The sequence below is a fragment of the Scaptodrosophila lebanonensis genome, unplaced genomic scaffold (genome assembly GCF_003285725.1).
Source record: "Scaptodrosophila lebanonensis strain 11010-0011.00,11010-0021.00 unplaced genomic scaffold, SlebRS2 tig00000024-arrow-pilon, whole genome shotgun sequence".
Taxonomy (NCBI): Eukaryota; Metazoa; Arthropoda; class Insecta; order Diptera; family Drosophilidae; genus Scaptodrosophila; species Scaptodrosophila lebanonensis.
In genome coordinates, this window is record NW_022060538.1 from 20,135,723 (window position 1) to 20,148,644 (window position 12,922).

The window sequence follows — 12,922 nt, forward strand, 5'->3', positions numbered from 1 at the left end:
TTTTTTAATTATTCTTGCTTTATTAGCCAACTGGAAGTCTCTCTACAATTTTGTAAATGTTTTAACAACTCATTCAATTTTAAAAGGGAAGTATACGTATGACATATTGTGATTTAAAAGTTAATCATTATTATAATTATGATTTCTCATGCGCCTAAATAACAGCGCACGGATCTTCACCTTCTTTGGCGCTGAAATGGGCGCACGATATTTTGGGACCATTATGGACGCGGGGTATGGCGATGCGGAAGAGGTTCCCTTGTGGCATACAAACACAAATCTTATATTGTACGCTGCCTGTGCGCAAACCCAGCTCCGAACTAACGATCGGTATACGGTCCATATCCAGAAATATGCCAGAGCCAGCTTCCAGGACGGTAGCACCTTGCGTTGCGTTGATCGCGACATGGTGCTCGGCTTGCAGGAGAGCATTTGCCGCATCCAACGATATGCCCTCGGATCCCTTGATTGCTATACGACCATCACTCTCCAAAACTAATGGTTCACTAATAGGACTGGTAATTCGACTGGCGCTGACAGCTTTGGCTTTGAGAACATCGACACCTGCCGGCATGTTGTACTGCGGCCGATGGGTCGTAAAAATAGACAAACGCCCATCCGGGTCTTTGACCTCAAACAAATTTGTGGCACGCACTACAATTCCGTCCTTGTCAAGCACAATACGGTCACTCGGTACTCCATTTCTAGCAAAAACCCGCACGTGCACACCACCGCCTTCGCCTCCAATGGTTACTGGTATGTCGGTGAATCCCTCAATTTGACCAAACGACTTGGTGAATACTCGATCCAAGTCGGTAGATCCATAAAATTTGAAAACATCCAATTCAGGAATTAGTTCTATGCCCTGTACACCTTTGCCCAAACGTAACACACCAATGATTGTTAGCGTCAGAACTAAATTGCTGACAGTCAAGACCAATAGAATCACAACCACGGTCCAGAAGGCAAACGTGTTACGACCCTGACGAGATGGGTGCATGTGAGAACAGATTTCACCGACGAAGGAATGCGATTTTTTCTCCTCAAAGCAGCCAAGTGCGTCTGCTTTTGACCCAATTTCAGAACGGCCAAAATCTACTACTGCACCTATAGGCAGTGAAAGGGCATTTTCCGAGGAATCCGAATATGATGGCGAAGGACCTCTTACAAACGTATTTTCAAAACTTTGCATTTTCTAGCACGAGCTAAGTGTCGCTTTTTTATATAAAAGATCACACCTTTTCAACCAATTTATTTTCGTAAGTACATACTTGTACGATGTGTATCTAACAATACAAAAATAATTTGGATACAATTTTGGCACATGCGCAATGCTGGGCAATACTTTTATTTAGAAGCGTATGAATTTAATTCAAAAATGTACCACATTTCGGAAAATAAGGACAAAAATATAACTAATATGCTTCACATAAAAAGTGAAATTTAATAAAGTCGGGATAAGGGAAGATTTGTCGACCCTCAATGCCGGCTTATAACCATAAAAGAAACAAATTTATGTTATAAAAGCTTCGGCTCATTGTTTTCTTTGCTACCTTTTCCTAAAATGTTCAAGGTAAATATTTATATTGCTAGTATATAAAACTAGAATCGATGCTTTTTTTCAACAAACATAGATAATACGTGAATACCGATTATGGCAGATCACTCACGCAAGTTAAAACTGTCGTAGGAATAATGTGATTTCAAATAGCTTATGTGTTAAAAGCTAGCTTATCTTAAAAGATATAGAAACCAAGAGCAATCGTCAACATGTTAAATTATGAGTTTTTGGGTTATGCGAATACCGAACAATATCACAATACCTAACAAATCACATTCATGAATTTGAAATTGAAACAGTCCCGACTTGAACGGTTCAATGTATTTCCGAGCTCACATAGCAGTTGGCTTTCACAACATGGTGAAATTTCTTTATCCCTTCAGTTTCAATTTTATTAATACCAAAAAAACTGAAATTGACAAATTCATATGTTATCGACAATTGTTTGCAAAAGTATGAGAAAGCCATGCTCAAAAAAATTAAAATAGGATTAGTAGAATACCCTCTTAATTTCAATTTACAAAATCGATTATTTTTATTTTTGGGAGCTTACAGCACTGACACACTTCCATCGATAACAACATACTCGATATTATTGACGGAAACTTTTTTTTGTGAAATGTCCTTTAAGGTAAGAGGTTGACTTGTACTGGGCCTAGGATTATTAAAATATTGGAGAATAAATCTTATTTGTATAGCCAATTGACCCAAAGCGCGATGAGGTTCGCCGCTACCTAGAGCGGGGCAGCGTTCTCGATTCTCTTACGAAAATCTTTATACGCATTATTAAAGAGCGTCCGGAGAATCCAATGGAATATATTCGTAACAATATTGGGGTTGTGCGTCACCAACACGATAAATATGAGCGACTCCAACAGGACCTACAAGTGGCCAATAAAGAAATCCTACGCTTGCGCGGTATTATAAATAGCATAGATCCACAAGTGCTGCAGGAGCCGCCCCAACATCCTCCTATTCCAGTTGACATTGAGACCAACCTTAATAATTTCGAGCCAGGCACCATTCCAAAAGAGGAGGACCCAACTAGCTATGAGCACACCGAGGAAGCCAATGTTTTCACAGCTGAACTGAAAAACGAAGACGGCTTTGCAAATGGTGACGAAGTATTAGCATCTGCTGTGGATAACTGTCACTTGGATGACGATAAGGCCACTCAGAGTGAAAGCTCCAATCAAAATATATCGGTCCGAGTAGAACAAGGCAGCAACGACAACACTGAATAATTTAAATTTTGTACACACTCAACTATACTCAGTATTGCAAACCCATTTAAATACATACTTATGTATATTCTAAACAAGTATAAGAATACAACATGTAGCATACTTTTTTAATATAATAAAAAGTGAATTCCAAGTAATTATGGCTCTTTCATGAAGCGCCTGAATTATCCTATTCATCAAAATTCTCATTGGTGGTACTCCATATATTTATTGAAATAATTTCATATTTTACAAATGTATTTTATTCTTTTTTGATAATACAAACGATTACTGATATTACATTTTTATTATAGATGATTTTAAAAACACATCATAAAATATATGAAAGAAGGATGAAACGATAAAGTTCACGGGCGTAGTGTACATGACTAAATTACCGGGTTATTTGAAGTTACTCGAGTGATATTTGATTTTTTTTTTCATACAATGGGAACGAGCTAAAGCCGACCTACTAAAAATCAACTTAAAGTTTTTTCTTGGCAAGCGTTTTTTATTTTTTAATATATCGTGTTGATTTGTTGTATACTTAAGGCTAAGAAATTTATAGAGCTCTCTACACTTTTAATATTTTTACCTGTCAACTCTGCTCTAATTTTTGCTGTACTGAAGACATAAATCTGATGGAACATGGTTTAGGGATGTGTATATGAATAATGGTATGTGCTTTTGCATACAAATAAAATAAAAATAATGGTATCTTTTGTTGACTTTATCAAATGTTAAATTGGTTTGTGAATGCAGATTTGTAACCGAATCTTGTTTTCGTAAACTTTCATATGTTGTTGTCCACGTCTACGTTCTCATGCTCGCCTCACTGTCATCATTCCTTCTGGATGTTGTTGAAATGGGATTTACCTGTTATTAATTTAAAAAAAAATGTATTTTTATAGTTATTCCACAACTATATAATTCGTACTTACATTTGACCATCATCAGATGTGTTTAGGCTTTTAAATTGTTCTTTTTTTATAGAAAGACTTAATAGGTGGTTTTACTTTTTGCGTTTGTCGGCTGGCTTCAAAATTTGAAAGGAGCACATTAATGAGTCATCTACCGACATCATAGCGCCGGCATTGTCAAATTCGCCGCAGTAGTTTGGCGCCGAGAAAAGAGTAACCAACTGGCGTTTTGCAAAAAATTCATACCCATCCTCCACCACTTGATGGGCCCGACATATGAGATCGAACTCGTGTTTTTCTAAGAATTTGCCAACAACCTCTGCGCCAAAAGTAAAACTCACACCACGATCGTTTTCGCCCCAGCCCATAGTGTCCTTGTCCGGATCCGACCACAACAAGTCACACAAAAGACCCTGGTCTGGCACATCAGTGGGACGCATAATGCGTCTTATCTGCTCCATTGAAGTCAAGTCTGGGCTTAGACCTCCATGACAACAAAATATTTTTTCATCAACAATTGCGGCAACTGGCAAGCAGTTAAAACAGTCGGTAAATGTCTTCCATAATTTGATAGTGTAACGGCGTTTGCACTCATCGTAGAATCCGTAGATGCGGTTTATACTGGCACACTCATGGTTACCGCGCAGCAAAAAGAAGTTCTCAGAGTATTTGATCTTGTAGGCCAGCAACAAACAAATGGTCTCAAGGGACTGTTTGCCGCGATCGACGTAGTCACCCAGAAACAGGTAATTAGATTCCGGGGGGAAGCCTCCATACTCGAACAAGCGCAGCAAGTCATAGTATTGACCGTGAATATCGCCGCAAATCTTCAAAGGTGCTTCCAGCTCCAGCAGTATAGGCTGCGAGAGAAATATCTCGCGCGACTTTAAGCAGAGGCCTCGAATTTCACTCTCCGAGAGTTGAACATTTTTGCCAGGCCGTGCCCCACGCACTTCCAGAAGTCTCGAAATAATGCTGTCGATATTCATTACATCGCCCATGATTGAAGATGTATGTATGTAGCACTGCAGAATACTTTTGACAGAAGATATTTTACACTTATTTTCACTTCGTGTTCTGATAAATTTTCACAGGCTACTGTAACTATGAAAAAACTAACCGAGTGTGTCCATATCTCGCGAAAAACAGAAGAACTGAAATAGACAATACCCAACGCACATCTGTGCTCTCACTCTCACCTGCACAATATGTGTTAGAGTAGTAGCGGTGAACGAAATGTATCGTTCTTGTGACATGGTCACAAATGACAGGCCATAGAGAAGACACATTTCTTTGTTAAGGTTAGTGTAGACCTCGCGTTAAAATAAAATATTTTAATGACTCAAGCGAAAAAATAGTTGTTTTTAGCTTTATCGTCAAAACGCACCCCAACAAATTTACTGAAACAAAATATTTATTGAAATATATATTTTCATAAATTTTAAGAATTAGTAGTAGTTTTACTGTGTTTTCTAAAGATTTGTTTTAAAAAGCGTACTGAAAAAAAAAATTTTATTGTTGTTTTTTATTACAGTTTGTTTGTTTTAACAGTTATATAGTCAATTTAAAACGCATTGGGCAATTTTGTTCGAATTTTCTCTATTACAGCTTTGTATTAGAATTTAAATATACGTAATTATGGATTTTAAAAAAGCTTAAGCAGAACTTACATTGATTTCATCTAGTATTTCAAGCTAGTGTGACACTAATAAAAAATGGAAAAGGCGCATGGCAAGTACCTTCTGCACATATGTTGATGTCTGATATCGATATCGAATTGCTCCAACAAAAGGGCTATGAAACGATATTAAAATAGTCTGAAATTACGTGAATAAAAAGATGTGGTCTGACACAATTCTGATCGTTTTCATATCCATATGCACTGCATTTTTAGGCGAAGGCTTAACATGGGTTTTAGTTTATCGGACGGAAAAATATCAAAAACTTAAAACCGAAGTCGAAAAGCAGAGCAAGAAACGTGAGCATGTTTTTTAATGTATGATGTTCATGTGTATGCTTTAACACATTAATGTTAATTTCCAGTTGAACGTCGAAAGGAGATACATGGAGACTCACTAGATAAATCAGTGAAGAAAAAAATCGAGCGCGATGAGGAAAAACTCAAAAATAACAACCGTGACTTGTCCCTCGTTAAGATGAAATCCATGTTTGCTACCGGTTTTGCATTTACGGCGCTTCTAAGTATGTTTAATAGCATATTTGATGGGCGCGTCGTAGCACAGCTACCCTTTACTCCTATCTCATGGATACAGGGGTTAAGCCACCGAAACCTTGCTGGCGATGATTTCACTGACTGTTCATTTATTTTCCTATACATTCTTTGCACTATGTCGATACGCCAAAATATACAGAAGTTATTAGGATTTGCACCTTCTCGTGCCGCTAGCAAGCAAGGTGGTGGACTCTTTGGACCAACGCCGGGACAATTCAAGTAGAAAATATATCCAACCTTAGTCAAAATTACATTGATTTTTCAAATGTCCTAAACATTTATAATTTAAATTAATAAGTAAAGGAATACTAAACATTTGTTATTTTAAAATATCGTTTTTATGAATACTCAAACGTATAGGTGTGCGTAAAGTGTTCAGTACATTTAAATGTAAATTTGTACGTATTACTTGCCTGTCTGTCCGTCCGTATGAACCACCTGAATATCAAAAAGTAGGAATGTCAATAGGAGACACCACTTTTCAACATTTTACTTCGTCCCCCTCTTTTAAAGACTTTCCCTAAATCCTGAATTTTTAACTCAAATTTTGCAAATATCTCTCCACTACATATTATTCTATCTGGTTCAACGTCTTATTTTCATACAAAGAATTTTGGACTCTAGTTATTAGTCAAAATTAGTTCAAATTCAGTCTATGTTGTATATTGCAACATGATACCGAACCAACTATACTTTGTAAGTCTACAAAATAGTTTCTATCGATATCAAGTTCATCAAATCTACTAACGATCACTTTAAAACTCACGGTTTCGATTAAATATATTAAAAGGGCGGGGCCTTCAATTGTCCAATTAAAAGTAAAATATCATAGTAACATGATGCTTACTGATATATTGGAAAGAAAGATAAGAGACTCAGTATATATAATTGCTGAAATTGGACAGAATCATCAAGGTAAAGATTAACGGTGTAAAGGGGAATATTTTATTTTGTATTGTTCTTTAACAAGGATGCCTCGCGGTCGCTAAAAGTATGATTTTAAGGGCAAAATCTATTGGCTGTCATTGCGTGAAGTTTCAAAAATCAGATCTGAAGGCCAAGTTTACGCACTCAGCTCTACAGCGCCAATACGTAAGCGAGCACTCTTGGGGCAGTACTTATGGGCAGCATAAAGAATATTTGGAGTTTTCCAAGGAGCAATATCGAGAGTTACAATCCTTTTCCCATGACATTGGAATCGATTTTACTGCATCCGCAATGGATGAGGTAAATTATGGAAATTTTATAAATGGTATATGGAATATGAAGTTTTTCTTTTATAGCGCTCTTTGGCATTTCTGGAAGAATTGAAGGTTCCTTTTATCAAAATTGGTTCCGGTGATGCTAACAATTTTCCATTATTAATTAAAGCTTCCCGACTCGAAACTCCTCTGATTATATCCACGGGAATGCAGAATATTTCAACAATCGATAAGATTGTTGAGATTATGGGGCAAGCTGGTGCGTACGATAAATAATCTCATAATTAATACGGTAATTATACATCAAAGTAACACCAGGTAAGGACAACTTTGCTCTGATGCATTGTGTTTCAGCATATCCTGTTCCGCCAGAGGCTTCCAATGTGGGTTTAATTCCAATGTTTATAAACCGATACCCTAGAATAGTTATTGGATATTCTGGACACGAATTAGGCATTGACATCACTCAGGCAGCTATTTTATCTGGTGCTAGAATTGTTGAGAGACATTTTACTTTGGACAAGGATCAAAAGGGCTCCGACCACTGTTGTTCCCTGGACCCACAAGAGTTTAAATCTTTGGTCGATCGCATAGAACGATTAAAACATATCAAAGTTTTACAAAAGAACACATACTGTGCCGCAGAAATCTCAAATATTTTGGGAGACAAACTAGAACTGAAGGAAGCATTGAAAGACATAACAAAAAAAGAAATTCAGGAATGTGAATTGCCTTGTCAACGTAAGCTTGGAAAAACTATAGTAGCCAGTCGAAATCTGAAAAAAGGACATAAGCTTCTAATGGAAGATTTAGCGATTAAGGTCAGCGAGCCAAGCGGAATTCCAGCTGAAATGTATTTCCATATCATTGGAATGGAACTGATTGAGGAACTCAATGAGGATGATCCAGTGATTGCAGCGGTGTTGTCCAGCGTTGAGTAAATAGTTAAATAAATACACTTATGAATGCATGTATTTGTATAAATATTTCCACATTAAAAATATGTTTATTTCTAATCTGCTGCATCGTCGCTGCCAACTTCGTCTTGTTCGATCATTTCAATGTCTTCCTCAATATCGCCTTCTTTTTTGTCAACTGGTTTTTCATACACAGCTGAGAGTGGTGACACTACGACTCCATTCCAAACAGACATTTCACGCACAATGCTTGTGTTTCCTTCCATTCCGAGGATATGCTTGTACCCACCATGTGCCAACACTCGCAATAGAGTTTGCGATGTATAACAGCATATGTCCTGTTGTTCCAAAGTCATGGCTGTGTGGACACGAATGTGGCCTGGTTCTGTTGGGTCAGTTATGCCAGCTGACCCTGGCAGAAAAAGTCCTGCCGACAGCAGTTGAAAGACACGCCTGAAGGCCAAGTTTATGGGCAGTGCCTGCCGGGAAGGGTTGTTCATTATTGCTAAATGAGCAATTAAGTCGAGCATCCAGGGAGATAGTGGCGAAAACGCATCGAACCGTTTGGTAAGATCTTTTAGAATACGTATGAGAACTTTTATCGATGAATGGTGAGCGTTTTCTTCGAACCAGCGGGTATGACGTATAGCTGCCAAATGGCTCTGCATCACCTTGTGGTCGAGATGAATCTCCGGTTCCAGTTTGCGAATGTTCTGGGGCAGTGTAGCAATCATTATGCACACCTTTGAATGCGAATTAGCTATATCAAAGCCCTTGTCGTGTATAGTTGTCAAGAGCTGGTCAGCTTTAATCAACACTTCAGTTTTCATAGTATTCATAAGGTCGGCCTCCACCTTTTTGGCAAGAGCCTCGCATGCTTCCTTAGTCGGCAGCGTCTTAAGTATAACGACAATGTCAGCCACGTTATTGCCAGTAAGGATAGTACCTTTTTTGAATGACCCAACTTGACGCACCTCCTCGAGTTGCTATAAAATGTAAAATATTGTTTTTAAGACATTTCTTGAATTAAATATAAAAACATACGCATGTATTGAAGTCGCCCGGCGCAACTACCAGGTTGTCCAAAACAGATTGAACTTTAGTTACTAAGTTTCCTAAAGAGGTTTGCTCGGCTGGAGTAGGGCTCAAATCTTGGTTTCGTTTTAATAGTGCCTGTTGAAAGAAAAAGGTAGGGAAATTAAATAATATTACACATTTATATCTGCCCGAACAAATTTGCGCACAGTGCAGAAAAGATATTGAAACTTTAACAGCAATAATCTGAGTAGCTCGAATAGGCCAAATTCTGTATTGTAGTGTTTTTTGCGGATGTGTGTTATATGCATCTAGGCTTTTCAAATGTTGAACTCAGGAAAACATACAATTAATACAAAATCTAATAAAACACTATAGTACCGCACATACTGTACCCATTCAAAATATTGTAATGTTAAAGCTTGTTTACGCTGAGTAATATGGATTTATTGATTTTACCGCTGTTAATGCAGAGTCGTCAACCGGCGGAGATACTTTTGGAAAAACCACTTCAGCCAGTGTTAAGTCGAAAGGATGGCGAGGAACAAATGTTTTCTTGAAAGGAGGGCGAATGCCACCGCGCATGGGTCTGCCCCCACGTAGTGTTCCACGAACCATGCTATTTATTTGTTCTTTTAGTGTTTGGCTCAAACAATTACGAGTCTCTACCGGCAGCAGTGAAAAAACTATATTATTAGTGATGAGCAAATGTGAATCCAACTCGATTTACCGACCGATTATGTTACTGAGTTTCAACGCTGCGAACTCTTTATTTGGAATAGGAATCGATTAAGAGCACTTACACGAGCGAGCTCGCGTGAGCTTTCTAAACCCAGACTTCACAGAAAATTGAAAAAACCAGGTCAAAAACAGAGCTACAATAGATAGATATTTTTGTATGCGAGACACAAAAACCAATTTTCGCTATAAAATATTTGTACATTTATACACATAAAATAACAAAGTATGTTTCAATCGACCAAGCCGAATGTGAAATATATGTATATAAAAAAGAAGACGAAAGATGACGCCATCTTAGGGGGCGTAGAATAATAGTTTTTCTAATATCGTTTCTAAGGATTATGTAAAAATAGCGTGTAAAAAATTATGTTAGTGTAACTTTCGGACTATACCGATGCAGCTTGCCTTGTTCTGAAGAATATTCATATGTCTGATACTTCGTCTCTAGCTTCTATACGTTACATTAATTTGAACACACAATTACTTTTGGGGTAGAAGGTATCATAATTACGCATGCTTGCCTTTTTTAAATCGATAACACCTTTCAATTTTGTATCGGTGGCATCGGTGCCATCGCTCGTTTGTATTGCTGTGTCATTTTACTGAAATACTTGAATTGTCGGCTTTTTGATTTTACCGAATTCTTTACATTCAAGTTAGAAGTTATGGCTACTGAACGATATAGCTTTTCTCTGACTACTTTTAGGTAGGTTATTGTATTCATAAACATAAATGCACGCTTTAAACCGACGGTTCTTATTTACAGTCCGTCTGGTAAGCTGGTCCAGTTGGAGTATGCTTTGGCGGCAGTGTCTGGTGGTGCACCGTCTGTTGGTATTATGGGTAAGTAAAACTTGATTTTCTTACAACAAGATAGAATATATAGAGTTGCCCCTTGTTACTTGCAGCATCGAATGGTGTCGTGATTGCCACAGAGAATAAACACAAGTCGCCGCTTTACGAAGAACATAGCGTACACCGCGTAGAGATGGTAACGAAGCATATTGGAATGGTTTATTCGGGCATGGGCCCTGACTACCGTTTGTTAGTGAAGCAGGCTCGTAAAATTGCACAGAACTATTATCTTACGTACAAGGAGCCGATTCCTGTTGCACAACTTGTTCAGCGCGTTGCAACACTTATGCAGGAATATACCCAGTCCGGCGGTGTACGCCCCTTTGGAGTGTCATTGCTAATTTGCGGATGGGACTCAGATCGCCCATATTTGTATCAGTCTGATCCTTCGGGAGCTTACTTTGCTTGGAAGGCAACGGCAATGGGCAAGAATGCAGTTAATGGGAAAACATTTTTGGAAAAGCGGTAAGCACCTCATATGATTATATACATTATATGTGTTGTGGCTTTAATCAAAATTTTTAGTTACAACGAGGACTTAGAACTCGAAGACGCTGTTCACACAGCTATTTTGACACTTAAGGAAGGATTTGAGGGCAAAATGACAGCCGACAACATAGAAGTTGGAATCTGCGATCAAAACGGATTCAAGCGCCTGGATCCAGCCTCAATCCAGGACTATTTGGCCAATATACCTTAAATATGAGTTGAATCAAACACACATGCTGCTGTAAAGGAAATCATTAAAAATTAAACCGGTATTTTTAAATTTTTAAAATGAGGAATGAAGTCTTTTATTCGACATCTGAATTAAATTAGTTGACACCAATGGGTTCCACATAGCCCACACATGTCTCTGGATCGAAAATGAATAGATTCCGATGTGGAGCTTCCATTTTGGTAACAACCTTTATGATTTCTTGTGACACCACACCACCAACGACCGCGGCAGCTGGTGAAACCTGTGCAAAAAGCATACCGATAGCGTCATCAGTTATAGTCGACTTTGATGCGATGCCATCACGGATTTTCTTTAATTTATTAATATCGGCTTCCCTTGTCTTGAATGATGGATCTCTCTTGTTCACGTCGCGAAATTCTTGCAAAATGCGCAATAGCACGATACCGGGTCCGTTACGTTTAATTTTGCGTTGATAGCTGGGTGCATTAATATCGAAGTCTAGCCAAGTAGAGTATGCTGGATACTCAACTTCAAACTGAACTGGTGTTGATATAATTTCAGTCTTTTGTTTTTCGTTGGGTTTGGAAATGATCTTGTGCTTTATTATGTTCCTAGAAATGCAAAATCATTAATCAGCCGTACCTCAGCGATGGCATGTTCACTTACTCTACATAACGATGCGTTTGCAGACTAGCGAAATAGAAGCCAAACATGCCCCAAACGTCAGTTGCAAAAAACTTTACACCCAATTCGCGGCATATTGAATCGATACGTAGCAGTTCCGCGTTGTTTTCACCACTAACTACTATAACATCAAACTGACCAAAGTATTCTGCTCCCATATCTTTTAGTGGTTGCGTATCGGCAGATATTTCCACCATCGGATTCAAAGCACGTGCACGGTCTAATGACGCTTCCGCGCGGTTAGTGCCAATTTTTTCCCGTGCGCTCAAGAACTGGGAGCAGAAGTCCTCTTCAGTAACCAACTTGTCGTCATGCAACTTTACCAAGTTTACTCCAGACAATATTATATTTTTTGTAATCTCCGCTCCCAATCCATTTAGCCCCGAGATGAGGACTTTTGCCGTGCGTAGTCTAAAAATATGTTTAAGATTGTTGAAAACTAGACCTTTGAGAATGATGCATATTATTTTTAAACAGAAAGTTACATACATAAGAATTATGTTATTTTTGCCTCGATAAAGAGGGTTAAAACATCTTTTATGTATGTATGTATGTATATATTGCGGTGAAAATGTGCAAACATATGTATGTACATGAATGTACACATACAAATATACATACTTATGTACATATATCCAATACTCACCGCTTTTGGGACTCCAAGCCCCATAGTCGAATTTGCCTATCATACAACTCATTTTCAGTGTCGGTGAGCTCAACACCAACTTCGTTAGGTGCACTATCCATTTCCATCGCCATTGTATTTATCTGTACTCCGTGTATTTCTGATAGTTATAAATATGGAACAGAACACAGCCGGTGTTTAACGATATACGAAAATTTGGCGTCATACATGTTGTGCCATCAAA

At 38.2% G+C, this 12,922-nt stretch overlaps 8 protein-coding genes across 8 annotated transcripts; 4 read left to right on the forward strand and 4 right to left on the reverse strand.

Moving 5' to 3' along the window:
• On the reverse strand, positions 1-1,232 carry LOC115620615 (beta-sarcoglycan). Its single transcript, XM_030513934.1, has one exon. The coding sequence runs from the start codon at positions 1,190-1,192 to the stop codon at positions 155-157; it is 1,038 nt and encodes a 345-aa protein (XP_030369794.1). The 5' UTR covers positions 1,193-1,232; the 3' UTR covers positions 1-154.
• Positions 1,233-2,151: 919 nt separating this feature from the next.
• On the forward strand, positions 2,152-2,942 carry LOC115620617 (c-Myc-binding protein homolog). The gene is made up of 2 exons (XM_030513937.1): positions 2,152-2,192; positions 2,260-2,942. Exons 1-2 carry the CDS (start codon positions 2,181-2,183, stop codon positions 2,803-2,805), a joined length of 558 nt encoding a protein of 185 aa, XP_030369797.1. The 5' UTR covers positions 2,152-2,180; the 3' UTR covers positions 2,806-2,942.
• A 130-nt stretch (positions 2,943-3,072) lies between these two features.
• On the reverse strand, positions 3,073-4,817 carry LOC115620616 (serine/threonine-protein phosphatase alpha-2 isoform). The gene is made up of 2 exons (XM_030513936.1): positions 3,726-4,817; positions 3,073-3,660 (listed from the first exon to the last, which is right to left on the reverse strand). Exon 1 carries the CDS (start codon positions 4,703-4,705, stop codon positions 3,797-3,799), a length of 909 nt encoding a protein of 302 aa, XP_030369796.1. The 5' UTR covers positions 4,706-4,817; the 3' UTR covers positions 3,073-3,660; positions 3,726-3,796.
• Positions 4,818-5,522: 705 nt separating this feature from the next.
• On the forward strand, positions 5,523-6,267 carry LOC115620618 (calcium load-activated calcium channel). Its single transcript, XM_030513938.1, has 2 exons — positions 5,523-5,682; positions 5,748-6,267. The coding sequence occupies exons 1-2, from the start codon at positions 5,544-5,546 to the stop codon at positions 6,158-6,160; spliced, it is 552 nt and encodes a 183-aa protein (XP_030369798.1). The 5' UTR covers positions 5,523-5,543; the 3' UTR covers positions 6,161-6,267.
• A 506-nt stretch (positions 6,268-6,773) lies between these two features.
• Positions 6,774-8,155, forward strand: LOC115620829 (sialic acid synthase). Its single transcript, XM_030514259.1, has 4 exons — positions 6,774-6,852; positions 6,908-7,164; positions 7,221-7,398; positions 7,458-8,155. The coding sequence occupies exons 1-4, from the start codon at positions 6,774-6,776 to the stop codon at positions 8,078-8,080; spliced, it is 1,137 nt and encodes a 378-aa protein (XP_030370119.1). The 3' UTR covers positions 8,081-8,155.
• Positions 8,094-9,771, reverse strand: LOC115620828 (interleukin enhancer-binding factor 2 homolog). The gene is made up of 3 exons (XM_030514258.1): positions 9,551-9,771; positions 9,101-9,229; positions 8,094-9,042 (listed from the first exon to the last, which is right to left on the reverse strand). The coding sequence occupies exons 1-3, from the start codon at positions 9,707-9,709 to the stop codon at positions 8,152-8,154; spliced, it is 1,179 nt and encodes a 392-aa protein (XP_030370118.1). The 5' UTR covers positions 9,710-9,771; the 3' UTR covers positions 8,094-8,151.
• A 620-nt stretch (positions 9,772-10,391) lies between these two features.
• Positions 10,392-11,469, forward strand: LOC115620607 (proteasome subunit alpha type-2). Its single transcript, XM_030513921.1, has 4 exons — positions 10,392-10,538; positions 10,599-10,675; positions 10,741-11,152; positions 11,213-11,469. Exons 1-4 carry the CDS (start codon positions 10,498-10,500, stop codon positions 11,385-11,387), a joined length of 705 nt encoding a protein of 234 aa, XP_030369781.1. The 5' UTR covers positions 10,392-10,497; the 3' UTR covers positions 11,388-11,469.
• LOC115620606 (SUMO-activating enzyme subunit 1) lies at positions 11,449-12,880 on the reverse strand. The gene is made up of 3 exons (XM_030513920.1): positions 12,700-12,880; positions 12,036-12,464; positions 11,449-11,980 (listed from the first exon to the last, which is right to left on the reverse strand). Exons 1-3 carry the CDS (start codon positions 12,810-12,812, stop codon positions 11,503-11,505), a joined length of 1,020 nt encoding a protein of 339 aa, XP_030369780.1. The 5' UTR covers positions 12,813-12,880; the 3' UTR covers positions 11,449-11,502.
• Positions 12,881-12,922: the final 42 nt, after the last annotated feature.